Here is a 26,723-nt window from a genome sequence, read left to right on the forward strand (position 1 = left end):
GAAAAGCTGTTTATTCTATACTGATTTTGCAGCTGTATGTAGAGTCATTTATGTTGCTGTTCTAGAAACAGTAAATCTAAAATATATTCAAGTAAACTCCTTTTTCAGTTTCCTCCAGGTAGATAGTGTCTGACACTTCTATTCCAGGAAAACTTGGAATGAGAACATGATTTTATCAAACAGTTGTCATTTTTCTTCTACTGTTTTTCTTCCTTAGGAAGGTTCTACTGCCCCTGGAAGTAAACGTTGGGTATCACAGTGGGCTAGTTTGGCTGCCAATCACACACGTCATGACCCAGATGATATCAGATTGGAGTCACCTGTTCCTGCTGCATTAGAGAACGGTAATAAAACAGTTCTTGTTGACATAATTTCTGATGAAGAAACCTCTGAAAGGGGGAGAACAGTGCTCATGTACATAAATAAGCAACTTTCATACTGTTAAGACCTTATCTTCATTTGAAATTCTTATGTGTCTTTGAGAAGATGCAATGTGAAAACTAGCTCTGTGGTAGTGTTTTCTGACACGGCAGAAGAATGCTAAAATTAAACAATGATACTAAAGCAAACTAAAAAGTGTAACATAAAAGAAACTTTCACTTGAATGCAGTTTGGGTTCATCTGCCTAGTATGTTTCTGGGATACTGGGGATTGACTGTTAAACCATCTGACCTGAAGTTTGTTATTCAGCTGTTCTTCAGCTGAAAAGTAGCATATTTCTGACACTGGAAACAAAGAAACCATACTTTATCTCCAGTGATGAACAACTGTCTGTCCTTAACTAAACTATTCACATCTGTGTTTTTAAGTAGTTTGCTCACTAAGGTCAACACTCTTGACTATGAAGGAGTTACCTTACCTATCCTCAGTTGTTTTCTTCCTTTTAGTTTCAACCTAGAAACGTTGATGCAACAGAACAATCTAGTGTACTTCTAATGCTGATTTTTACACGCTGAGGTAGAAGTTACTATATCTAGCAAAGTAGTTCCATAGTTTTCTTCTGTAAATCATGAGTTAATATAGCTCTTTGTTGCCAAATTGATTACACAAAGATGTCATTTCCATGCTTTCCACATCCTGAATGTGATATGCTGTTTAGAAATCGAGAAGTAACCAACTGTCAGCCTACTGCTAGTTATATTTTTGTCCTGCAATTCCAGCATTTCCTCTTATTCCAGTTGACTTTGAAATTTACAACAAAGTTTAAAAGATTTTTTTAAAATGGGAAAAAATGTGTTTTTAAAGTAGAAATGCCTTTCTGTGTACATCACTTCAGAAGACACACTACCACCTACAGAACTTGTCCAATAACCTCTTGTTAGATATTGGTGAGTAAAATTAATTACTTGTCTTTCTAATAACTTTTTTTTTCATGAAGTTACATTCAGAAGAGTAATTTGTATTCTCTACTTTTTTTTATAGCTGCTGATTTTCTTCAGATTCTCAGGATTCCGTATGTCTATTACAAATTCAGAGCAAGCTACATCTTTGACCTTTAAGTTAGTCTCTCAGAAGAATGCGTTTTCAAAATGATAAAACTAAGTCTTCACTGCTTTCAGAATGGAATCCTGTAATTCTCCCCTTGTTAAGTCTGAAAACTTGGTCTCAGCACTCTGCCCAGCAGGCAGGCCTTCTGCACAGCAAGCTTAAGCTTGCCTATTCCTGAGTTTCCTGGGTTTTTTTGGTCGTTGAGTTTTTTTGGGGGGAAGGAGGGAGCAGGGGGAGGGGGACAATTTGGTTGGTTTGTTCCTCACTGTGCAGACTCCTTGAGTCCTCAAACAAGTGTAAAAGCATAGCAGCAGAGATTTTTCCAAAATAGTTATCAAGTTTGCATTTCAAAAGTAGTAAATAATACAACTTTTTTAAAAGGAAAAAAAAAAAAAGAACAAAACAATACTATATCCATATTTTACTATACAAATTACAGGTTTCTTGATACCAGACCTGCGTTATTTGAACTGAACCATTGTTTGAGTTGCTTGATCTTGAATTCCATTGTGATTTTTTTTTCTTTGAAATTCTTTGTCCTGGGACATCTTAATTTAGTTGTAACTTATGTATATTTTTCTTAAGCGGATCTGTTGCAGATTTATTTTGCTGCCCTCAGATTTAAGATAACACTGATAAATGGATTTGCATACTTTGTGTTTATAGAGACCTTATCCGTACCATTTATTCTATATTAGAAAAAAGCTAATTAGTGCCTTCACAAAAGAGTTAGCTTTTCATTCTGTGTATTGTTCTAACACAAAGAATGGAAGACAAAAGAAATGAATTTTAATCCTAAAGTTGGATTAATATCTTTAAAATTTTAAAAAGTGAAACTGAAATAATATTGGGAGTTACAACAAAACTAAGCGGGCATTCTGTATTGTTTACTAACTGAAGCTCTATTCAGGCTTATATTCAGCAGATGATAGTGTATATGTAAGTATGTTTAATTAAATGAATTTTAATGAATTTAATCAATTGTATTTATTTTTCTTATTACTTTTTTAAGTAAATTGCATGGTTTTAAAATATAACAGGCGAGGCCATATATTAAAGTAAGCAATAAAAGAACTTCCAATTTCAGAACCTCATCGTATTGTTTTCAAAAGAAATTTTGCCTTTGATGTTGTGTAGTTTAAATGTCTGTGTCAGTGCATGAAAAAATTCTTACCAGTGACTACTGCTTCTCTAAGAGCTTTTCCACCCCTCATAGAGTTTGAACTTAGAATATGTTGTTCTTTAGGATATCAAATATCTAACGAGATGGAAAGGGGGAAAATTAAATAATTTGATTTATCATGTATACAGAATAATGGGAATTGAGTAAATTCTATACTACTTGGAAGCATCAGAGTGATATATATATATATATCACTCTGATATATATATATCACTGAAAACTTGGTCTCAGCACTCTGCCCAGCAGGCAGGCCTTCTGCACAGCAAGCTTAAGCTTGCCTATTCCTGAGTTTCCTGGGTTTTTTTGGTCGTTGAGTTTTTTTGGGGTTTTTTTTTTATATATATATATATATATAAAAGTACTTAAAACAATAGCCCATGATGTGATGAGAGTGATCCTTTGGATGGTTAACTTGCAAGCTGGGGAATATGTTGTGGTTTTTGGATTCATTTAAATTCTATGTTTTAGATGGAACGCTATCCAGATCTTTGAAGGGATGAATACTTCTTTTGCTAGCATAAGAACTTTGATTTAAGTGAACTAATAACTGTCTAATATGCCCCTATATTGCAAGAATTCTAAAATGCTTAAGATCCAAAAAGCTTTCAAGCTCCTAACTTGTGATGAAAATTGTATTTAATATGTATGTTCATAGAGGAATTCACAAAGTCTGCTTTGCTGGCTTAGATGCCTACATTTTCTTCAGAAGTGTTGGTAGTTAAACTTCCAATGGTGTGCATATTGCCATCAACAATGCTGAGTCACTCTACACCTCTACTACTAAAAACTTTTAAATGTTTAGATATCTGAAAAAATAAGTAAATTGAGCTTGTAGGTATGTCTGAGAGAAGCCTGTCTTCACAAATATCAGTTATGCTGATTTCTATTGAACCTTCAATATATTTTTTTAAAATTTATAGAAGTGACAATTCCCAAGATAAATAATCCAGAAATGTTTAGATTTCAGTGATATCTCCTGCTTTTCTAAATGAGTGTCCTAACAAGAAAAATGTGTAAGTTGTTTTGCCACCTTCATCTAAGACGTGACACTGCAAAGCAAAAATAAAAATTAAGAATGCAGAAGATAAGTATTTGATTTATTGTAGTGGTTTTATACATACAGCTGTACACATACAGTATAACTGATAATATTCAATTAAGGGATTAGAGAGTTCTTGCCGCGAGGGACACCTTATTCTCCTGGAACAACCAATGTATGTTTATATATATTTTTCAACATAGACGCCACCATTACTTCTGCATTTTCACCAGTGATGAACAAGACCGTGCATGTCATGTTCATAAAAATCTTCACCAGTGGAGTTGAACTGCTCTCACCTCTGCTGAAATGCACACCCACCTCCTCACTGTGCTCACATCCACTGTTTGGTCTCCAGAAGTGTTCAGCAAGCATCAATAAATGTCAATGGGTGTCATTTTTTCTGCATGGAGGAGTTCAGTTCCACACTTTGGCTTCATCCACTTCCGTGTCAGATGCCTTTGTGTCAGGCTGTCCCTCTGTTGCCATCTGTCAGACAACAACAAAATATAATGGGATATTGGCAGAAAGGTTCACCCTCTACTGCCACGCCACCATCAGCTGCCTCTGACGTCGTGGGCCAACATAATAAAGCAGGAGGCATTACTTTCAGAGCTGCCCTCAGATGTTCCAGTGACATTTCAGTTTTATGTTGTTTGATTAGTAACATGCTGTCTTAATTTAATGTTTGTGTTTAGCTTGCTACTGAATTACTTCTTAGCTATGCTTTCTTATTCATTTTTAGACACAGATATCAGTGAATCTGGTATTTCTATCAGAAGCACTGGTTCAGCTACTTCTGTGACCAGCCAAGGTGAGCGGAAGAGAAGGACGCTTCCACAACTTCCCAAGGAGGAGAAAATGAGTGAAAGCTCCAGAACAAAAACTGCATCTCATCAGAGATCAGAAATAGGTGAAAAGCAGGACACTGAACTTCAAGAGAAAGAAACTCCAGCTCGTGCCTCAGATACTGAGAGCAGAAGTATAGCTAAGTCAAGCAGAACAGTAAACGGTCTCTCACCCAAAGCAACAGGAGAAAAGGTTTTCTCTTTCCCCAGTTCTTCCAGTAAAGAGAGAGCTGAAACTGGCAGAGAAAATTCTGTGGTGAAACAAGCTCTAGCGAAAATTCAACAAGAACGAAAGGAGCAAGGACACTGGACACCCACAAAATCTGCTACAAACCTAGTTGAGAAAGATAAGGAGGAGATTGCTGTGTCACGCAAAACTTTGGATAATCAGAACAAAGCTCCTGGACATGATAAAGCAGCAATGAAGTTAGCACAGAGTGAGGGAAAAAGAAGAAGAAATGAGGAAAGTATTAAAGGACAAAGTCCTAAAGCATCAGGAGAAAAAAAGGAATCTTCAAAACCGTTGGTGAGGCAAGGCAGCTTTACTATAGATAAGCCTAGCACAAATATACCGATAGAGCTTATTCCTCACATTAATAAGCAAAGTGGATCTGCTGCCCCCTTAGCATCTGCAAACAGAATACGTGACAGAAGTGATTCAATGGACACTGATTCCAGTCTAGATACAACACTCATTTTAAAAGACACTGAAGCTGTAATGGCTTTCCTTGAAGCTAAACTGCGTGAAGAAAATAAAACTGATGAAGGTCCTGAGACTCCAAGCTATAACAGAGATAATTCCATATCACCAGAATCAGATGTAGATACAGCCAGCACAATCAGTCTTGTTACTGGTGACAGTGAAAGGAAATCCACACAGAAACGAAAGAGCTTTACAACCTTATATAAAGATAGATGTTCTTCTGGTTCCCCTTCTAAGGATGTTGTAAAATCCTCTGCAACAAGTGCCAGAGAAAAGATGGAAAAGAAAACTAAAAGTCGATCTTCAGATGGTGGATCTAGAGCTGATGCTCGCAAATCTGTGCAATCCAGTGGAAGAATGAGACAACCATCAGTAGACTTGACAGATGATGACCAAACATCTAGTGTACCTCATTCTGCCATTTCTGATATCTTATCATCTGACCAGGAAACCTACTCTGGCAAATCACATGGAAGAGTTCCATTCGCCTCAGCAGATGAACTTTTGCATTCTAAAATGGAAGGAAAGTCAGCTAAATCAAAAAGCTCTCCTGTCGTACTTGGGCAATCTAGTAAATCTACCACTCTTCCAAGACCTCGTCCTACAAGGACTTCTCTCCTGCGCAGAGCACGACTTGGTGAAGCCTCAGACAGCGAGCTTGCTGATGCCGATAAAGCTTCAGTCGCTTCTGAAGTGTCCACTACAAGTTCTACATCAAAACCTCCATCAGGGAGGAGGAGTATTTCCAGAATAGACTTACTTGCTCAACCCCGCAGAACTCGACTTGGCTCTTTATCAGCACGTAGTGATTCTGAAGCGACAATAACCAGAAGCACTGCTTCATCTCGTACTCCAGAAGCTATTATCAGAAGTGCAAGGTTGACATTAGCAGGAGAAAGTAAAGTTTCTGCTAGAACTCGAGCCAATAGCATTTCTCGACTTTCAGATTCAAAATCCAAATCTTTGGCTTCAGCTCATAATTCTCCCTCAGGTATGTCCGATTATTTGAACTATTTTTCTACAATACTATCTATCTATCTATCTATATTTTTTAAAAAATATGTGGATAATTTATTTACTTATTTTTAAGGTACTGTTCTACCACAGTTCATTGAGTATTAGTTGACTTGATCTTTTTCTTTCAAGTAGGAGGCTTTCTTGGTGTGATGCTTGTGGACATTTCTCACTTAAAGTCGCAAAGACAAGAAACTTTAATCTTTTAACTTCTTGGATGGAGATATGCATGTGTGTGTATATGTATATAAAATCATGTTTGTCTAACTGGAAGTCAATATCAAAGAATTATACTGAGGTATTCAAGTGTGGCAGCACTGATTTGCGTGAGAGTAGAATCTCTCAGCTCAAGCCATAGTAGTGAATATTTAGGTCAGCAACATTTTTACTATATAGAATATACAGCATTAGTTTAAGTATTATTTGCCAGCCTGGCATACAGTAAGTATTCCCTAAGGGAACACCCTGAGAAGTTTTAGGATATTCTTATTCATAATTTAAGATTAGCTTCTAAAACCACGAAAGTTATATTTGTTTACTATGGATAATAACAGGAAGTAATAAAGAAAAAAAATCAAACAAACACTACCTGACTAAGCACACTAAAGTTAAGCAATTCATATTACATTTGCCTTGCCTTAGAGTAGTTTCTATTCTCTTATCGAAGTCATGACAATTTCTGATTTCATTATGATTTCCAAATCATGTCACTTTTGTATCATAGCTCGTTTACTGTAATTTATCTTGCATGTGGATGAAAAAAAATCCATAGAGTTGATTAATTTTAACTTGCTATTCACACTGCCTTAAATACAAGCAGAGTGAAACGTTGCTAGATATTTTTTCCAACAGAAATATTAAATAAATCAAAGTTGAAATGTGGTGATTCTAAATGTTATCTACCACATGAAATGAATATTTATAATTGGTGACTTCTTGGTTTTTGAGTTGCCTGTATTGACTGTATTTCAAGCCAATGCGCAATCTAAGAAAAAAAATAAGTCACAGTAGCTTGCTTAATTCCAGTGCTGAGGTATTTTCACTGAGATTATATTTTTAATACACCACCTCCTATTTAGAATACATTTATTTATTTATTTATTTAGGTATGTTTCCTGCTACCCTTCTGTTGCTCGTGTATCATGAATGTACCATTAGAATTCTTAGCAGTTTCTCCTACACAGCTGCATTTTTGTTGTGTCGTTTATTAGCTGAATAGAAAACAAAAAAGGTGATTCTGTTATAACATGATCTCTATAAGGATAAAAAAAAAAAAAAATTAAACCTTTGATAAAAACAGAATATTTCCCTCTAAGATGTCATTGGAAAAGTAACCTACTTTCTCTTTTAATTAATTTTGACTGGAGTTACGCAGCTTGAGAGCTGGCAGCATTAGTCCAAAGTGTGTCCATTAATACTGCTTGTACTTTTAATAACCAACACTAATTCACATCCCACTACCACTGATTTTTGATTTTTTAAAAGGCAAACCACAGATATTATTTGTTGCTTTGCTTCCACTCCACTTTCCCTTCCCCCTCCCCCCCCCCCACAAAACTGTATATGGATGTTGAGGTTTGTGTACATTTATACGCCTCTATGCTTTCTAAACTTCTCCCAGATTGCTGCATTGAAGTGATTTGTTACCTCTGTTCAGTGGAGTCCTTTCAGCTTTCACTTCCCAGTCTATTAGTCTGTCCTGGCTGTCTGTCCTTAATGTTCATTTCAGTTACCTGTATTATACAGCTAACTCTGCGTTGTATAAAATATATTGCTTTCCAAAGGGAAAAGATGCTATCTTCTCATGAACTACCCAACTTATATAATAAGCTAGCTATTAAAAACCACTACTGTTTTGAAAGATTTGCAGTAGAACTAGCTTATGCCATTAAAACTAAATTATCAATGTACATACCCAAATCAGGAGTAGCATGTAGGCCATTTAGAATTTATTTAGGTATGTTGGAATTGCTGTAAAACCGGTGTAAAACTTACTTCTGCAGGCCACTTACACACACCACTACTCAGTGCATCCATTTTCTAACTGGTATTTTAAAAATGATGATAACATCTTAAGTTATTAATAACATTATCATTTTCCCCATTTTACACATATTCAAAATGTTTAATTTGAATGTATTGTTCACATGCAATATATAAAATGTAAAGCAGCAGCATATTTTAGATCCAAAGGATATAATTTTGTTTCTAGAAGTGTCCACAATTCACTTAAATGTTTTGTTGTGCTTTTAAAAATTACCAATGAAATGCCTGAAGTACGTCCAAGTATTTGAATGTATTTGCCTTCAGGCACATTTAATTCGAGCATAATTATTGCTTATTTTCTTGTCTACCTGGACCTAGAAAGACTGGAAAATGCATTATCATTACCAGGAAGTTGGTTGTTTTTTTGTTGTTGTACTTGTTTTTATCAGTGCATTAGCTGTGATTGAAGTGTTAAGATTGTTCCATGGGCCTTCTCATCAGAGCAGTTAACATTACAGCATTGTAGAGCATGAAAATATTGGCACTGGAATCATGCTGCTTAGATACAGTCTATAAAAGAGAAAATTATTTTCATATTTTGCAAATCTCTTTGGATGTTCAGACATACATGCCCACAAAAGTGGGGAGAAAAGGACTGCATTGATTGGATTTTTTAAACTACTGTGTATTTATGTGGATTGACTGCAACATAACAGCATTAAAATTGCCAGAGCTGCGAGCAAGTCTGTAGTTTCCAGAAACTTTTTAAAGCCTTCGTGCAGATAAGTATTGCTTGTTTTTAAATGAAAGAGCAAGCAGATAAATGGAATGTTTTGGATGAGAATTATCAGTATTGAAGTATTTGCCAGGGTGTTCCCATGGCAGGAGGCATGATAACTGAGAGCACTGGGAAAAATCAAAGCAAATTAGTCATTCTGTGTATTGCACAAGCAATGAAAGATTTAATCAAGGCACTAAATAATCAAAAAATAGGGTGATCAATAAAAACAGAGAAGACAGAATTTTGGAGGAAAATTGCAGATGGTGTTATGAGAAGAGCCACATGTTGCGGAGAAAAAGCTGTGAGGACAGACTTAGTGCAAGAATGCCAACTGCAACTGTAAATTTCTGCATTATTTTAAAGCAGAGACCTTGGTGAGTGACTAGTGTTGGCAGCACTGGCAACTTGCTGACCTAGCTGTCATTGCAAATAATTAGCAGACAAGTTTACCAAAGCTGCTGAGGTATCCCTGTAAGAAAAAGCAAAGGGTTCAAGCATAGAAAACAACCTTTATCTGACCTTTAGCATTTTTGCAGTGCTGAGCGCCAGATGTGAGGATTTTTGAAACAGGCAATCTCTCAGAAGACAGTGCATCAATGAGGATATTTTGCACGGGATATGTCGAGTAAATCTGTTCCCAAACCTTAAAAGTAAGATCATGGTGTCATTTGCCAAATTAAGGTGTCAACACACTGTGCTTTCACACAGTAGCCACCAATAAGATTTGTCAACTGTTAAGTATACAGTAACATTTTTCCCACATTAAAACGATCATAATAATGAATTTTCAAAATCAGTTTCGTGGTACTATGTAGACAGTTGCTATCGATGTTATTTCAATTGCATAGTATCTCTGGAATGTTTAAGCTTTTGCAAAGTTCTTTATTTTTGGTTTAATGTATAATTTAAGAATTTTTTCTAAAAAGTGTGAGTCATTGCTGTGTGGAAAAAGGAGGAATTAATACTGATCTCATCAATAGATTTTATTTAAGCAAATGATTCTTATCTGAATGTTTTAATGCAAATTAACATGATAAAACGCTATTTTGTACACAGAGAAACCCAAGCTTCTCCCAGACCCAGATCCTGATGTTGAAACTTACAGTGGTAGAGTACTAGAAATCAAATCTGTTTCTGATATTTCACTTCTCATTCAATCTTTAGTTTTTAAATATGACTACATATGCTCGTTGTACAGTGCTGAGTTACTGGACTAGCTCACTTGAGAGATTTTATGATCAATTTTATATTTATTTTGATGCATTTGATTTGAACTCAGACAAAATATGTAAACAGAAATCGATAATGAAATGTGGGCCCAACTCATAAATCTCTTTGGACTTCAGTCACAAGTTGCTTGCATGCTATTGGTGGGGAAATGTGCTTTTTCTGCTTATATTCTATTTCCCTAATCAAAACAAACTTGAAACCCCTAAAAGGAATGCAGTAAGTAACTGGAAAGATCTTTTTCTTTCCTTCAGTAAAGTTAGAATAATGATAATTTAAAAAAAAAATCAAAAATTAGTAGAGCTGGACACAATTTGAAGCCCACATTTAAACCTGAAAAAATTGTGCAAGAATGTTTGTGTTTTTAATAATTAAAAATGGGTTATTTACATGAGGGAAGGGGTGTAAGCTTATGACATGAGTGTCATATTATAAGCATTATAATCATTCAAGGCATTGCACAGATCTTTTCACAATTAAAAATGACTTTCAACATTTATTACCTAAATTCATATTGATATATTATTTCTAATGCGTTGGCTCTTTTAATGGTTTGAGAGTGGTCATTATTACAAGTTGCATTTTTCTTTTTCCTATCCTAAAGTCACTGTGAATAAATTGAATACTTTAAATTACCAAGGTATGATCACACACTTTACAAAATGTCTATGGTTATTATAAAGCCTCATGAATGTCAGTGAGTTTAGGGGATTAAATCCCCTGCAAGACTTCAGGTCACAGTGATGAGCACTCCGTTACACTCGGGTGATGTCTCTTCCTGCTAAGAATGTTTGAGGACAAAAAGTCTGAAACAGACTTTGGACTTGACTAATTCCTAGGGGGAAGAAAGCTTCCTACTTAATTCCAGTTCTCTTCTACTTCAGTCTGTCCACAGCAACATGGCCATATATACGTTGTGCTACGTGTGAGAAGACATGCATTTTGCTCTAGGGTTTCTGGAGATCTGCTGCTGATTTTTATGGCACAGTATTAGAAGTATTTTTTTCTGTGCTAAATTGTATCTTCATGGCTTTTAATGCCTTCCTTATGTAAGCATGCATTCTAGGCTTGCTGCCAGCTCAGTCCTTCCTTCATGTCTTTTCATTATTATTTTTTTTGTGTGTGCTACTTAAACCTTAAATGAAACTTATGGGGAAAAAAATCTGCAGAAAAAGTGCAACTGATTATATACTTAAATGTTAATGAATTGGGCCCCTGATTTTTAATACAGTTTGCTTGAGCTCATATACAGTTACTGGCTTTTACATCTTATTTCACTCATCATTATACAAAGAGCATCCAATTTATGTTTTATTAATATTATTTAACACAACTTCTGTAGCTTTCTTTTTAAGATGTAGTAAAAAAGCTTTCTGTAAGGTATCTGGGGATTGGCAATTAATAGTTGTGTACTTTCATGATAATGCTGAAATAATTTTTTTTTTCCTTGTAAAAGATACAATAATAATTCTTTTTTAATGATTAAACTAATTTAGTAAGTGCAAGATGGAGGCGCTTTCCTACAGATTATGCTTCCACCTCAGAAGATGAATTTGGATCAAACCGTAATTCTCCTAAACATACCCGTCTACGTACCTCTCCAGCCCTGAAAACCACGCGACTGCAGAGCACGGGGACAGCAACTCAAAGTAGCAATGCTTTCAAGCACAGAATAAAAGAACAGGAAGATTACATACGTGATTGGACTGCTCACCGAGAAGAAATAGCAAGGTTGGTTTCAAAGGAGCACCACCAAAATAACAAAGATTTGTACCCAGACAGTTGTATGGTGCATATATAGGAGAAAGTAAACTTGTAGATTATCTGTACTGCTCTACGTAGTTTTCATTCACTAACTGAACGGGTGATTTTAAATTCCTCTTGTGAGACACTGGCAGAACATTTGTGTTACCTGCATATATTCTAATGGATTATGGTGATCATTGCTGAGTTATGATAGCTAGCTCCCAGAATGCAACTTCTGGTTGCGTTAGTAGGACTTGCAGAGAAGAACTTTGTGTGGAACTGTTGGTTGCTAGTGGTATATTTCTTGAGGTATATTTGAATTATATCTGATTTTGTATTACATTTGCATTGATAGTGAGATAGAATTTCAGATGAGTGCATAAGTGTCAGAGAGGAAGTAATTCTGAGAGACCATGTTAGATATCATGTGATCATGTGATCTTGGGTCCTGCACTTCGGCTACAACAACCCCAGGCGATGCTACAGGCTTGGGGCGGTGTGGCTGGAGGACTGCGCAGAGGAAATGGACCTGGGGGTATTGATTGATACTCGGCTGAACATGAGCCGACAGTGTGCCCAAGTGGCCAAGAAGGCCAATGGCATCCTAGCTTGCATCAGAAACAGTGTTGCCAGCAGGAGCAGAGAGGTGATTGTTCCCCTGTACTCAGCACTAGTGAGGCCACACCTCGAGTACTGTGTCCAGTTTTGGGCCCCTCACTGCAAGAAAGACATTGAGGCCCTGAAACGTGTTCAAAGGAGGGCAACAAAGCTGGTGAGGGGTCTGGAGCACAGGCCGTATGAGGAGAGGCTGAAGGAGCTGGGAATGTTCAGCCTGGAGAAGAGGAGGCTCAGGGGAGACCTCATTGCTCTCTATAACTTCCTGAAGGGAGGTTGTAGTGAGCTGGGGATCGGCCTCTTCTCTCGTCATTAGTGATAGGACAAGAGGGAATGGTTTCAAACTACGGCAGGGGAGATTCAAGCTGGACATTAGGAAGTATTACTTTTTAGAAAGGGTGGTCAGGCACTGGAATGGACTGCCCAGGGAGGTGGTGGAGTCACCGACCCTGGGGGGTGTTCAAAGAAAGACTGGATGTTGTGTTGAGGGACATGGTTTGGTAGGAGCTATTGGTAATAGGTGAACGGTTGGACTGGATGATCTTTTAGGTCTTTTCCAACCTTGGTGATTCTATGATTCTGTGATTCTAAAATCACATGTATTCATCAAAAAGTAATTTCTTGTGAGTTCCTGAGATTAGTGTTGCAATTTCTGCATTATTGCCATTAGCACTGTGCTTCAAGTGAGCCATGGAAAAGGCAGTCACTTCTACATTCTAGTAACTAATTATTCCCCTATCATACAATACCTAGGCAATGAAAGTAGCTTGTTCAAAGTAAATTAAACAGTGTAAGTATTTAAATCCTATTTAAAACTTAGATGTGAGTATTCAAGTTTTGAACATTTTCACAGAACTTAGTTTGGAAGGGTAAACAAGAAAAGTGTTGTTTGTTTGTTTAATTTATCTTACGCTGTGGTCTCACAGCTGTGAAGCACTGCGTTGCTTAGTTTAAGTAACTATTTCTTTTTTTCCCATCTTCTTGATAATATTTTTCAACATTTTCTTCTAGTGTAGTCTGTGAAAAGGGAAAATACTTAAGGCAGCCTTGGTAAGTGTGAGAAGCACCTTGAACTAACAGGTTATGAATTTAATTATAATTTAATAACAGGCATATGAAGAAGGTGTGATTAAAATCAGAAATGTATAAGGCTTAGAAACTTCAAAAGTGTAATTTCCATACTGTAGCTTAGGTGATATTGTGTCCTCCTGAATGCAGGTGAAGGCAAGTACTTTAGCATTGAAAATGTTGTATATTTATATTTGTGCATATATGTGTATTTATACACACATGTACATCTATGAAAATATTCAACTCTTACAGAATTCTGTGAGTAAAGATTTATTTATTTTTATTTGAATTTGCATCCACTCTACTAAAATAGGTCACTTTTAAGTGTAGAAGTGAATGGGTGAACAGGGTAATTGGTATATTATGGGAGAATGCATACAAGTCTGCCAACTGAAGAGAAGTGGAATAGTTCACTAATTTTGTTAGCTTCCTTCACTTCTGCAGTTGCATTTCTTTATTATTATTCTTATTTATTTTTCTTCCTTATTGATTTATGCTTGCCAGTCATCGGTTACACGTTTTAACAGTGTATTTGCAAAAGATTTGAGGGGACAGGAAAGAGAGGGTTGATTTTTGTTAAGATCAATTGAATGACTGATCAGATTAGGGAAGTGTTAAGTTAAAAGTTGAGATTATATGACAAGCATTTTGTTTTTTCCATGTTACCGTCATGTTCTTTAAATTGGTCTTCAAAGAATGATCCAGCTTACACTTTTCACAGACTCTACAATTAACAAATGTTAATAAACTTGGAAAATAGATTTTTTAAATGTCTTTTGGAGCCTCCTGGGGAAAGAGAGATGCAAGAAAAGCTAAGGAAGCTCCCTTCATATGATTCTGTTCTGCTGAGCAAAATGCAGAGCAGAGCTACGTTGTGATGTGGAAGAAAGAAAAAGGCAAGTGCAGAGAGAGACAGCAGTAGTTCAGAGCTCTTCAAATAGCAATTAGTCAAAAGAACCTTCAGCTGAGAAGTTGAATGTATTTGTATAATGCCATCATACATTTGTTTTTCCAAATGGCAAGCTTTTCTTGTTTAAATTTGGGGATTTAAGGTATTGGTCATTAATTTTAGACATGTAAGCAGTTCAGTCTGAGCAAGCTGCAAGGCTGCTGGATAGTAAGAGGTCTTGCAGAAGTTCTTTGCAAATAGATAAGATGAAATATAAATTAAAGGCGTCTTCATGGGACATCTGTGCAGTATTTTCACAGTATTTCCAGTGTATCCTATGTTGAACTTAAATGTGTTGCACACGTCTGCCTGGGAATCCTAGGAAGAAAACAAGGATACTCTCTTGAGATTGCTTTCTACCATCTTCTTTTATAAAGGCATATTATTAAGAGCTTCAGTTAAGAATTTCCTGTTGTATTTCTATGCGTACGCTTTCTGTTCTGAAAACCATACTCCTTCTCATAACACAGCTACCATCAAAAACTGGAACATCATCTGAAAGGCTGCAGGCTGGGCTCTACTGCTCTGTTTGTATTTGTAGACAAGAGTGTAATGCTGTCTTTATTACTAGGATCAGTCAAGATCTGGCTCTCATCGCACGGGAGATCAACGATGTAGCAGGAGAAATAGATTCAGTGACTTCATCAGGCACTGCCCCCAGTACCACAGTAAGCACTGCTGCCACCACCCCTGGCTCTGCCATAGACACTAGAGAAGAGGTAGGAGATCTTCATGGAGAAATGCATAAGGTTCTTTCTTTTCTTTATTTCTTTTGCTTTTAGCATTTTGCATAGCCTTTTTTAGTTATTTCCACCCAACCTGTATGCATAATCTCTACTTTCATTTTTAATTTAAAGTTCTTTTACGTTCTGATAAACTACCCAGAAATTGTAAAAAACTACAGAAATGCATACTATCTCTGTCTGTCTCTTTTTTTCCACAAAGCATAGGACAGGATGATTATTTGTTTCCTTCTTGTCCTTAGCCTTAGATACTGTTGGGTAGTATCTAAGTGCATTTGAAAGTATGCAGGAATATATATATATGTATACATTTAATACTTTATGTAGCTATTAAAAAAAGCCCCTCTTTTCACAGGTAATATTGAAGTTTCTTCTTCTGAAAACTGAAATGCTTAGGCACCATCAGCTAACAATAACTTCACATTTTCTTTCCTAATAATGTTGTAAAAACTGCCTTGAAATAAGTTTGCATTGTGCTTGTATTAATTCTTATTTTTTTTGACTATATCTGGTGTGCTTGAATATACTGACTAACTTCTTTTAGTAACCATCACAAGTTCTAATGCTGGTATACATGTTAATCTGAACGTAAATCATCACTTTCTTCCATATTACAATTCACCCTAATGTTTACTGCATTTTTAAATTCATATTAGTCCTTTCAAAATGCGTTTATTCATTTTTTGTGTATGTAAAGTTTGGTTAATAATTAGTTGACCGTGTTTAGTATAATACTGTCTTTTTCTGTGGAAAAAAAGATATAAACAGTGACAAACTTGTGAGTTGTGTACTCAGAAAAAAAAATATGACTACATTCACACAGAATTTATCTTTAATTCTTATAGGTTGATAACTAAACTTCAGCAAATAGTGCTCATTTTCTCAGATGTAGTCAGATTGCTCTGATTTTATACTACAGTTTATTTTCTTTAAAAAATGCTGTACAGTTGTACATGCTACTGCAGGTGGCAGTCTTTCCTTTAAGTAGGCATAGGTGTTTCTGTAACTCTATGACTAATAGGGAAAAATCTAAATTTGATTGCACTGTACCTAATCTCACACATATATATTCCTTTAATTAAAGGAATAAATTTCCGGTGCCAATTTGTAGGTAATTATCCATGCTACATGTATGTAAACGAAATTTCTGTGGGGTAACCTTTTTCTGTTGCCATGTAAATCTACTGTTTGAAAAAAAGATATTCACTTTACAAAGTATTGCTATATTTGAATGTGGCATCACGCTATACAACAGAATACAACAGAAGAAGAGTGACTTGTATTTGATAAGCTTCTTCAAAGCTGCCTGAAAAGGAGAAAAGATTAGTCTCATTTTGCACATATCCAATTGGTTTAATAAACTGCATTTTTCTTTTACTCTCCAGTTGGTTGACCGAGTATTTGATGAAAGTCTCAATTTTAGAAAAATCCCTCCACTAGTGCATGCCAAACCACCAGAGGGGAATGGTCAACCTAATGATGCTAGACCTCAGCTACCAAATGCCATGGATCCCCCAACAATTACCCGAAGAAGGACTTGGAGCAGAGATGAAGTAAGTACAAAAGAAATTTCTCTACGGTAATGTTTCTATTTCAGTTTTTCATAATCATCTCTCTGCTTAGCATTCTACACTATCCTTTCATTCCTACCTATACCAGTAGCATAAATACTGGAAAAAATTACTTGTTATTTAATTTGCAAAATGTTTTAGTATGATCACTTGTCTGGGATAGTAATTAGAACATAAGTAATATTTTTTTAAGGTTAAAAAAAATGGAAAATGTATGGAATTGTTTATGTTTAATTCTATTTAAAACTTATTTCAGGTTATGGGGGATAGTTTGCTGTTGTCCTCAGTCTTCCAGTTTTCTCGCAAAATAAGACAATCCATAGACAAAACAGCTGGCAAAATCAGGTGGGTTTTCTTTTTAAAGTTATTGTTATTTCTGAAAATGTTCTGCTCACATTGACATTCCTGCTAGTAGGAGATGTATGTAATTCAAATAGAGCAAATGCATTTAGTAGCAGCTTGTGATTTGAAAAAACAATGTTGGTGGGGTTTTTTTTTTGTTTTGTTTTGTTGGTTTTTTTTTACTATTCAAGGAGATTTCAAATTAATTGTTTTTCTGTTATTATTTGTATGTGTTTCCTATTGTATGAAGATAAATATTAGCAACATTTGCATAGACATCCAACATATGTCCAGCAGAAGAGCTGTTCCAAAGCATGTAAATGCTGTACAAAATCTGCATTACTTCTGCAGAAAACTCCCTTAATTTAAAAATAAGATTAAAACTTTGCTGAATTGTATATTTGCCAAGCTGATGTAGAGATCAACCATTTTAGGAAGAAAAACAATTGGAGAGAGGAGAACAGTTTCATTAAATCCTTCTGAAAAAGAACTTACTCTGGAGACAATAACTAAAATAACAGATGATGACATCTGTTATTTTTAATTACAAAGTCCTGCTTAGATAGCTAGGTTCCTGCCACAAATGTCATGGTAGCTAACAGGAAGTCCAGACCTATCAAAAATGGTAACTTGTTTCTCTATCAACAGCTGCATTTAACTTCAGTAACATTTGGTGACCATTTTATTTGACAAGAGGAAATGAAAATTCTAAATGCAAAGTTCAGTGTTGTTTAATTTACATGTCCTTCCTTCGTGTCTTACTGTAGCTAATAATTTAAAAATTGTGTATATTAAAAAGAAAAGACACTTGGCTGAACTTAATACAATTTTTTTGAGTGTGAGAACATACTAGGTCTGTAATTGATCGGTTTGGCTAGGAAGTGCCCCATATTGAAATCTTGGATATTTGTAAGTCTGTTCTATTTTTACCAGTGGTTACCAGTAACATTTGTGAGCATGGTATTTCCACCATCTCAGTATGTGTTTCCAGACTGACATTCATCTTGCTTGTCTTTCCATGTTTCCCTTTTGAGGCTGGAGGATTATAATACTGGAAAACACTCCTTGGTTTTCTCAAGACACATAACTTTATGTATGATGTTATTTGTTTAGATATCTTTAGGGAAAGTACAGAAGTATCTTTTACCATGTCAATTTCATTTGTAAATGAATTTTTGAAACATAGGTTTAGAATACAGTTGCTCTCAAAAACTCTGTATCCTGGTTCTGTCCCCTCCCAGGTTCTCATGTAACTATAGCCCTAGTTCTCTCACTGGCGGGATAGTGTAAGAAGCTGATATTCTCCTGGTTTCAGCCAGCACAAAATTGATTTTCTTCATAGTTTCTGCTTATGATGCTATGTATTAGCTTTAGGAGAAAAACAATGGTGATAAGATATTAATGTTGTAGTTGTTGCTGAGCAGTGCTGTGCAGATCTAAGGCTGTTTCAGCTTCCCACATTGTCTTGCTAGTAACAGGACTGGGGGAGATGTGCGCAAGAAGCAGGGAGGAGACGGAACCAGGACAGCTGACCAAACTGATATTCCATACCATATGACACCATGTGGAACAATGATACAGAGGGTGGGTGGAGTTGACTGAGGGGAAATGCCACTGCTTGGGGACTGGTTGGTCATTGATCAGCAGGCAGTGAGCAATTGTATCTCTTTTTTTGTAAATATATACATATATTATATACATATTATTGTCATTGCTATTATTTCTCTATTGTTTCCTATTTTTGTCTTGAAAAATAGTTTTTAGCTCAACTTGAGATTTGATATTTAAAAAAATATGTAATATCTTCTATTTTTCCCCCCAACCCCCAGTTCTCTCCCTCATCACATTGAGAGTGGGGAGTGATGGTACGGCTGTGTGGCTGAGCCACCTGCCTGGATAAACCCAGAGCACTGTGTCAAATTAAGAATTTGACTTTAACGTGCAGAACTTAATATAAATTACATAGAAATTCATAACTTATTCAATATTAATCTACCTTTGAGTTCACTGTACCATTTACTTGAATAGCTCATCTCAAAAAATGAGCAAATAAACTCTTCCAAAGAGATAACTAAGTCTGATCATTATTTGGAATTATTTCTAAAAGACATTAAACATACTGTAAATAGAAGCATTACAAAAATATTACATACATTTTTATCTTCAGTGTAATTCTTTGGGAAAATACAGTGACATCCATGGGGAGCCCTGCTTACCAGTATATATTTTTTTCCTTTTAAAGCTGCATCACCGGAGCAAGAATCTTACTTGTTGATTGACTTTTTTTATGGTAGGCTTGTGGAATGATATATATCTTAAAATGCTGTAAAAGCAGTAGATAATAGATGCTCTACTCTTTTTTGTAGATTTTTCTTGATGCTTAGAAGTTCTGTAAATATTTTGCCAGTACAGTTGTAGTTTATTTAACACAAAAATCTGAGAGTACCTTATAACGAACCTAAACAAATCTACATATGCAAATGCATTCTGAGAAACAGTAATATCATCTTATATTTTTTTGCTAAACTTTCTGAGCTTAATGGCTACGTAATACTACATTGTAATTAATGCAATAATGCTATAATTATTTATGGCAAGATACATATGAGGATGTGGATAAACATTATGTGTAAACTTAAAGAGAACAGCATTACGTTATTTCTGTAAAAATATGTTCATTGGAGAACTTTCTTTAGCATATTCCTCAGAGCTGTGATCAAAACTTTCTTTACCTGCTACTCAGAATGGATTTGAATAATATGACATTTTTCGTAATGTCACTGGTATTTTGAATTAGAAAAACACAATAGTTGTAGAATTGTTTTTTAGTGAGCATGTAAGGGAGCAGTGAGTTTTATGTACATCAAAACAAAGTTAAGATAAATTCTGTAGTAAGGTCAATAGACTGCTATGCTTCTATTTATTTCCCTGGAGCTAAGCTGTTTAAAATTTCTTCCTGGAATACATATGATGAGAATCAATCAGGATTTGTCAAGCTAACGTTTGTGTACAATTCCAGAGTATTTGACCATGAAAGGAGATGAGGAAGTTTTAGAGGTGTGCCTGACTGTGTTGTTGAAGTCCTCCCTCAAGTTTCTTTGTTCACCAATATAACCTCATCTCACAAGAGTGGAGACAGTATGGGACAGTTACAGCAATTACAGATTCCACCATATGTACTGAAAAATGACATCCATTCTGTCTGAGTCCAAGTGGACAAATAAATGTTTTCTGTAAATGTGAATGCTTCTTCTTGTAGTATTTTAGTTGCAGTAGCTAGTTTTACTGAAAATACCAGTTTCGCTTTGGCTAAAGTATTAATAACATAAATATTTTCAATCATTCTTGACAAGAAGATGTGTCAGAAATTATAATGAGCAGAACTCAGTCATGAAAAGAAATGTGTGTGAGAAGGGGAAATACATGTCTTTCTGCTTGGCTAATTTCTTCTCATTTCGTTGGAGCTGCCATTCCTGTTTTCCAATTTGAACGTAATGTTCTGACTTGCACGGAGTTCTGTCAGCACAGGGGCACCCATTGTGCAGCCACAGCTGCAGGCACCATTGCAGCTGAGGGAAGAGGTGTCGTGCTGCACCAGCCTGTCCAGGCCCAGGATTTGTGGCATCTCCTGCTGCCTGGAGCTGGATGGCAGGTCTGCGAACACTAAGGTACAAGTCTAGGACTCACATATGTGATCTGAGAGCAGAGTGACCTCTCAGATAGCAACACATGCCATCCCAGCTCTATGTGGGATGTGCCCTTTGGCTGATGGAAAAACTCTGACAGAAAAGGAACGCAGCTTGTCAGTATTCTGGTGGGCTGCCTTGGGCAAAAGGAAGATGAGAAAAAGGAGTTGGGGGACGAACAGTCTTTCAAAGCTATTTCTGTGGGACTGTACTCAATTTCTGTGAGCCTGCCTCTGCAGTCAGGAGATAAGATTAGGAGGTGAGTCTTTGGAAGAGGCTTGTTCTTCATCAGAGGGAGGGAGGGAAATGTTCTTCAGGTGGTGAATTTCTGAAGACGTGGCTGGTCCTGTGTGAAGCCAGGAGAGTCCATGCTCGTAGTCTCTGATTCTATGATCATTCCTACTTTATATTAAGATATAGGATTGAGAGAAGCTTTTGGAGCTTTATTCTTTGGCTAAATTCTCTCAAAACTGGTGAAGCTGTTTTTATTTTTCTCCAGGTCCTAGTATACTGAGTTCAACTTGAAACAGATTCAAGTGTCCAATTCTTTCCTTTCACAAAACCCCTTCTATAGATCTGTTTTTCTTCAGGATAAGGTCATAGTTTGGCTTGGCTAAGCTCCTTTTTATAATTTATTCATTGCTGTGTTTAATCAGTTTTGTTTTTACTCACTAATATACACAAAATGACATTGTAATGGAAAATTGTGTATCTTGCATCCAGTTCTTTGCTAATGAATTACTCTGGTGTAATTCTCGGGAAGCACGTATGCAGGTTTTTTTTTTTGCTTTTCTATCTTTATATAACATACGAGTTTGCAGGAATTTTTGGAGATTATGAAGAGATACAAGTATGAATTTCAATGACAAGACCTTCAGAGTTTTATCTGTACTGTGTAATGCAAATGCTGTATTATTGGCTTTCCTTACAGCAAGCAGGTAAGAACCTGTGCAGTCAAGCAAAATCTAGGCAAGTCAATCTGCTCAATACAAGCACCACTCATCTGTCTCTGCAGTTTTCTGTGCATCCTGCAGTATGTAGCAAAAGAGAAACAGGGACAGAGCACAATCAAATATGAATGGTTAGGCAGATTTGCCACAGAAAGTAAGACTGGGAAAGGCAGGAGCAGAAGCACGCAGTCATCTATAAAATACGTTCTTTCAGTATGGTTAAAAGAAGGAGGAGCAAGGGAGACAGTCATGCTACTCAAAAGAGATTAACATGTATTAAATGCAGAACTGAAAAAAAAAATTGAAAAAATAAAGTAGGCTTCCTAAAATTATAGGAAAAACAGATTGACCAGTCTACTTTATAGCGGGAATAATAACATTTTAAATAAATTTTAAGGATTTTTGCTATTTTTTTTAAATAACTTCTGAAATGTAAAGTATTTAGATTGTTAGAGAACTAATATCATTTCTGAAAGACAGGAAGGTTGAAAGCACCACGTACATCAAGGCATATAAATGAATATATGGAGGGTTTTAGTCTAATATGAACAAGGTAAATGGAAAAACAAGCAATGTCACTCTAATTTCTATATTTTTCTATTCACGATGTTTACTGCTAAATGAAGACTCTGAGATGCAAAGTATTGTGAATTTCCCTCTTAAAAAGTTATTTTCTTAGAGTCCCACCAATAGCAGTAATGCCTTTAAAGTGTACTACTGTTATGTTATGATGTTAAAATGGTTTTCTTGTTTGCTTGGCAGTCTTTGCTTAGCAGTTTTAGTACAGCTGTCCTTATTCTTAAAGTCTGAAATACCATTAATGTTTGCTAGTCACATTTCGAACTGGAGTTAATACCTAATTATTGCAATTAAAGAAGAAATTGATTTATAATATAAAGCTCTAATATTATTATGATGTTACTTAAAATAAGGAAAAAATAATACCCTTAAATATCCACCGATTCCATGTTTTCAGTAGTGTAATTATACACAATTTACATGATTTTTATGGTACTGCAATTTCACAAAAAATATTTATCACAGCAGGGGAGCAAGGCAGAAACAAGCAAGCAAAAGGCTTCCTCAAATCTTATAATATGCTTTGGAATTTTACATATACTAGAAGTGACTTTTTTAAACATGTAATACTCCATTGCTTGAAAAAAAATTATATCCTGTGGGCTGTATTTCCAAAAATGTTTTATTTGTCACCAAATTAATATAAAAAACAAATATAAAAGTTGAATTTATCAGTGTTAACCTCTCGTGTATTTTGCTGTTATTGCAAAATACAACATTAACAGGGAATTCTGCTATTAAATAGTTGGATTATGAAATAAATAAATCTTGTGTTGAAGGAAAGAATAAACTGTAACTTTTCAACACCATAATGTAGTATGTAGCTACCTAACTGGCATTTTATTGTAAATACGGATTTTGCTGAACCTTTGTATGCTACTCAGAAGATTCAATCTTGGGTTTCTGCCTGTTTTCACTATTTTAGATTTCAGTTTTATTTAGTGCTCACTACATTGCTTTCTTGTATCTGGTATCTAATCTTTATGTTTTAGTTTGTTTACTTCTAAACATACTATCCTTGTATTTCCTTCTTTTAGAATATTATTTAAGGACAAAGACAGAAATTGGGATGAAATTGAAAACAAGTTACGAGCAGAAAGTGAAGTTCCTATTGTGAAAACATCAAGTATGGTATGAATAGTTATCTTTTCTGGGGTAGAATAAGCCTTTTTCTCATCTAATTTCTAAATAATAAGTAGAAGAAAATGCTATTTTCACTGATGATGCTAACATCTGTAAAAGGTTTCACTTTGACAGTATCTATTTCAATAAAGAACTTAATCTTTTTAAATGATTACGAAGACTTGCTATCTTAGAACCTCTCCTAAGTAACTGTTCTGAGGGATTTCTCAGATAAAGAATAATGTAAAAGGATACAAACTGTATACAGACTCCATTGGGCGCTATTATTTAAAAGAAGGTAATAACCATCAGTTTGATTGCTGGTTTCTTTCAAATAAAGTTGTTTTACAATTTTAATGCTACTTTACCTACTGTTTTCTCATATTTAAAGAAATATTTATATTTTAATATATGGGAATAAAATAAATTTGTAGACATACTGTAATAAAAGCACTCTTGTAATCTGCGTAATCTAAATATTGTTCTGAAGTAATAACTGTAGGGTACCAACTACAGGTAGAGTTTGTGTAGCATTCTGGCTGTGCCTAATTACAGCTGCTTCATGACCAGACTGTGTGGCAGTGTGAGGGAATGGAGCATGTGTTATTTCCCACTACATTTTGGCCTTTGAGGCTTTTGTGAGGATTTGCTTTTTGCTTTTTTTTTTTTTTCCTACAATGCATTAAAGCATCTCATGTTGTTTAAAATTGCTTGATCTATGCACTCATTTTCAAGTTTCTGCTTAGTTTTCAGAGTAATGTATCATTCAAATACATACTAAAGCAGTGTTTGGATTTTCTTTTTTAACTACAAAATCTTATGAGGAGTTACCAGAGGACAACTGCAGTTGCTGTTTGCTTTGACCTTGGTACATTTATTTCCAGCTCAGATGAGGAATCTGCTTTAAGATAATGGCTTTGCAAAATCCGGTATAATCCATTTCTTTGCCACCCACAGAAATTCTCTGTTCTCCTCAGTCAGATTAGCAGTATTCTAAGACAGGATCTTTCAGCTGTAGGATTTACATACTTATTCACTGCACCACACTTTAGATCATATTGTAGCCCTTTTGACTGCGTTGCTGTGGCTGTGTCTGTGTTAGCAAGCAGCGCAGCTCAGAGGGCACTTCAAGGCAAATGAGTGCTGAGGACCCGGTGCTGGCACAGTGCAGACTCTCACAGTGGCCCACTGATTGAAGACAAAATCTCAGTGCAGTCATCTTGCTGACTATTCTGACTCACATCTAAACATGGTTATGAATCAGCTTGTCTACCCCGTTAATATTGGGCTTATACTGTAACTTTTCTTTGTAAATTTGCCTTCAGTTTGCCTCGTTTCTACACTACTGTGATGTCTGTTGGTCAGTGCTTGATAAAAAGTAGCACAGGCAAATAAGTAAGGGGTAAAATGAGCCATTGTTGATTTGGGAAATTGAACAGTCAAGAACAACTCTTTATTTCCAAGAGGGCCATCCTGAGCACTGGGACCCACGGTGCAAATGGCCTTGTCCCACCCAACAAGGGTGTTTTGAATGCAAGGAGGGATAACACAAATATCATATATCAGAATTTGGGGAGGAAACTTATTTGCTACTGATACACAGCTTGAATGTCTTTTTCCTTAATGAAGCAAGTCCTTGAGCTTTGGAACATCTATTTCTTTCCTAGGAAATATCATCAATCTTACAGGAACTGAAGCGAGTTGAGAAACAGCTCCAAGGTACAGATCCTTTTTTACTCTTCTCTGTCATTGCTGTCTGTTTCCAGTTTCTTTTATTTATATGTATATAGCGTGAAACAAGTACAAATGTCACATCTTATGAAAATACAATCACAATATCAGTTGCATACATTACACCATATAATTACTAACACATTTGGTTAAGAAACATCACTGAATTAAATATATTAAAACAGAATACTGATATATTTTTATGTGGGTGACAAAAAGCTTCACTTAAAATGAAATAGTCCAGGGAATCCCAAAATAATTATTTGTGAAACTTCCTTAATAGACACGTTTATGGGTAAACTTTGAAGAGTGGGTGCTAGCAAATCCTCACAACATTAATGCATCAGTAATAACCTAATGTGTAGAACAGTTGAATATAAGGAATCCACTGGGGTCACAGTCTATAGGAAACCTTTTTAAAAAAATTTATCTGACACCATAAAATGAAAATTTAGAATTATTTCTTGACATCTTCCCTTCACATTACTGGATCTGTTCTCCATAATTGCAGAATCCACAGACTATGAAATAGAATGTTTTTTTCTTTGTTTTTCATTTTTCAAAGGCTTTTATCTGAAAAATGAACAACAACAAAAAGTGTTATGTTGGTAAAGTCTGCTACTTAGACGTATATTGCATTCATCAAAATCAACTTATAATTGAGAATATTTTAAAAAGGGGGCACTGATCTCTTCTCCCTGGAAACTGATGACAGGACACACAGGAGTGGCACCAAGCCATTCCAGAGGAGGCTTAGACTGGGCATTAGGAAAATTTGTCTACTGGGAGAGTGGTACAGCACTGGAACAAAATTCTTAGCAAGGTGGTTGATGACACATGCCTGTCAATATTTGAGGGGCTGTCTTACTGGCCTGTGATCCTACTCCAAGCCCAGGGCATCCATTACTAGTGTCAGCCTCAAATCACAATGATTTGAGGATCCTCACCCCTGGCAACTCTAGTTTAAAACCCTCCTGATTAAATTGGGAAGCTTGCTGCCAATGATGGTCTTCCCCTTGTCTGATGGATGAACCCTATTCTCCCCCAGAAAACCAAATTTCTCTAACTTCGTTCCATGACATAAGTAGCCAAAGCCCTGTTCACAGTGCCACTCTCAGCCATTTATTGATTTTCTTAATTCTGTTGGTCCTTTCCCTCCCTGTTCCCCTGAACTGGAGGATTTATGAGAAAACTACCTGTGCTCCCGAGTTCTTCACTGCTGCTCCGAGCTCCTTGTAGTCCCTGTAGTGGATATTCTTCAAGTTGCTGATAGCTGTGTCGCTGGTGCCTATGTGGAACAGCAGCAGGAGATAGTCTGTGGAACATACAAGGTCTGGCAGCCTCTCTGT

General features: G+C 35.9%; 1 protein-coding gene across 8 annotated transcripts in view; it reads left to right on the forward strand.

The window, feature by feature from the left end:
• The window catches only part of CEP170 (centrosomal protein 170), an 89,529-nt gene that overhangs the window by 60,209 nt on the left and 2,597 nt on the right, over positions 1 to 26,723 (forward strand). For 2 of the 8 annotated variants that reach the window (XM_085219616.1, XM_085219622.1), the window contains 9 exons: positions 218 to 344; positions 4,456 to 6,252; positions 10,099 to 10,149; positions 11,766 to 12,000; positions 15,222 to 15,399; positions 16,779 to 16,946; positions 17,221 to 17,309; positions 23,559 to 23,652; positions 25,311 to 25,362. In XM_085219616.1, the coding sequence (XP_085075742.1) occupies positions 218 to 344; positions 4,456 to 6,252; positions 10,099 to 10,149; positions 11,766 to 12,000; positions 15,222 to 15,399; positions 16,779 to 16,946; positions 17,221 to 17,309; positions 23,559 to 23,652; positions 25,311 to 25,362 (2,791 nt within the window). The remainder of the gene's footprint in view (positions 1 to 217; positions 345 to 4,455; positions 6,253 to 10,098; positions 10,150 to 11,765; positions 12,001 to 15,221; positions 15,400 to 16,778; positions 16,947 to 17,220; positions 17,310 to 23,558; positions 23,653 to 25,310; positions 25,363 to 26,723) is intronic. The other 6 variants (XM_085219617.1, XM_085219620.1, XM_085219621.1 and 3 more) reach the window with 6 other exon arrangements.

Source organism: Meleagris gallopavo, chromosome 2, assembly GCF_905368555.1.
Source record: "Meleagris gallopavo chromosome 2, MGAL_WU_HG_1.1, whole genome shotgun sequence".
NCBI classification, from domain to species: Eukaryota; Metazoa; Chordata; class Aves; order Galliformes; family Phasianidae; genus Meleagris; species Meleagris gallopavo.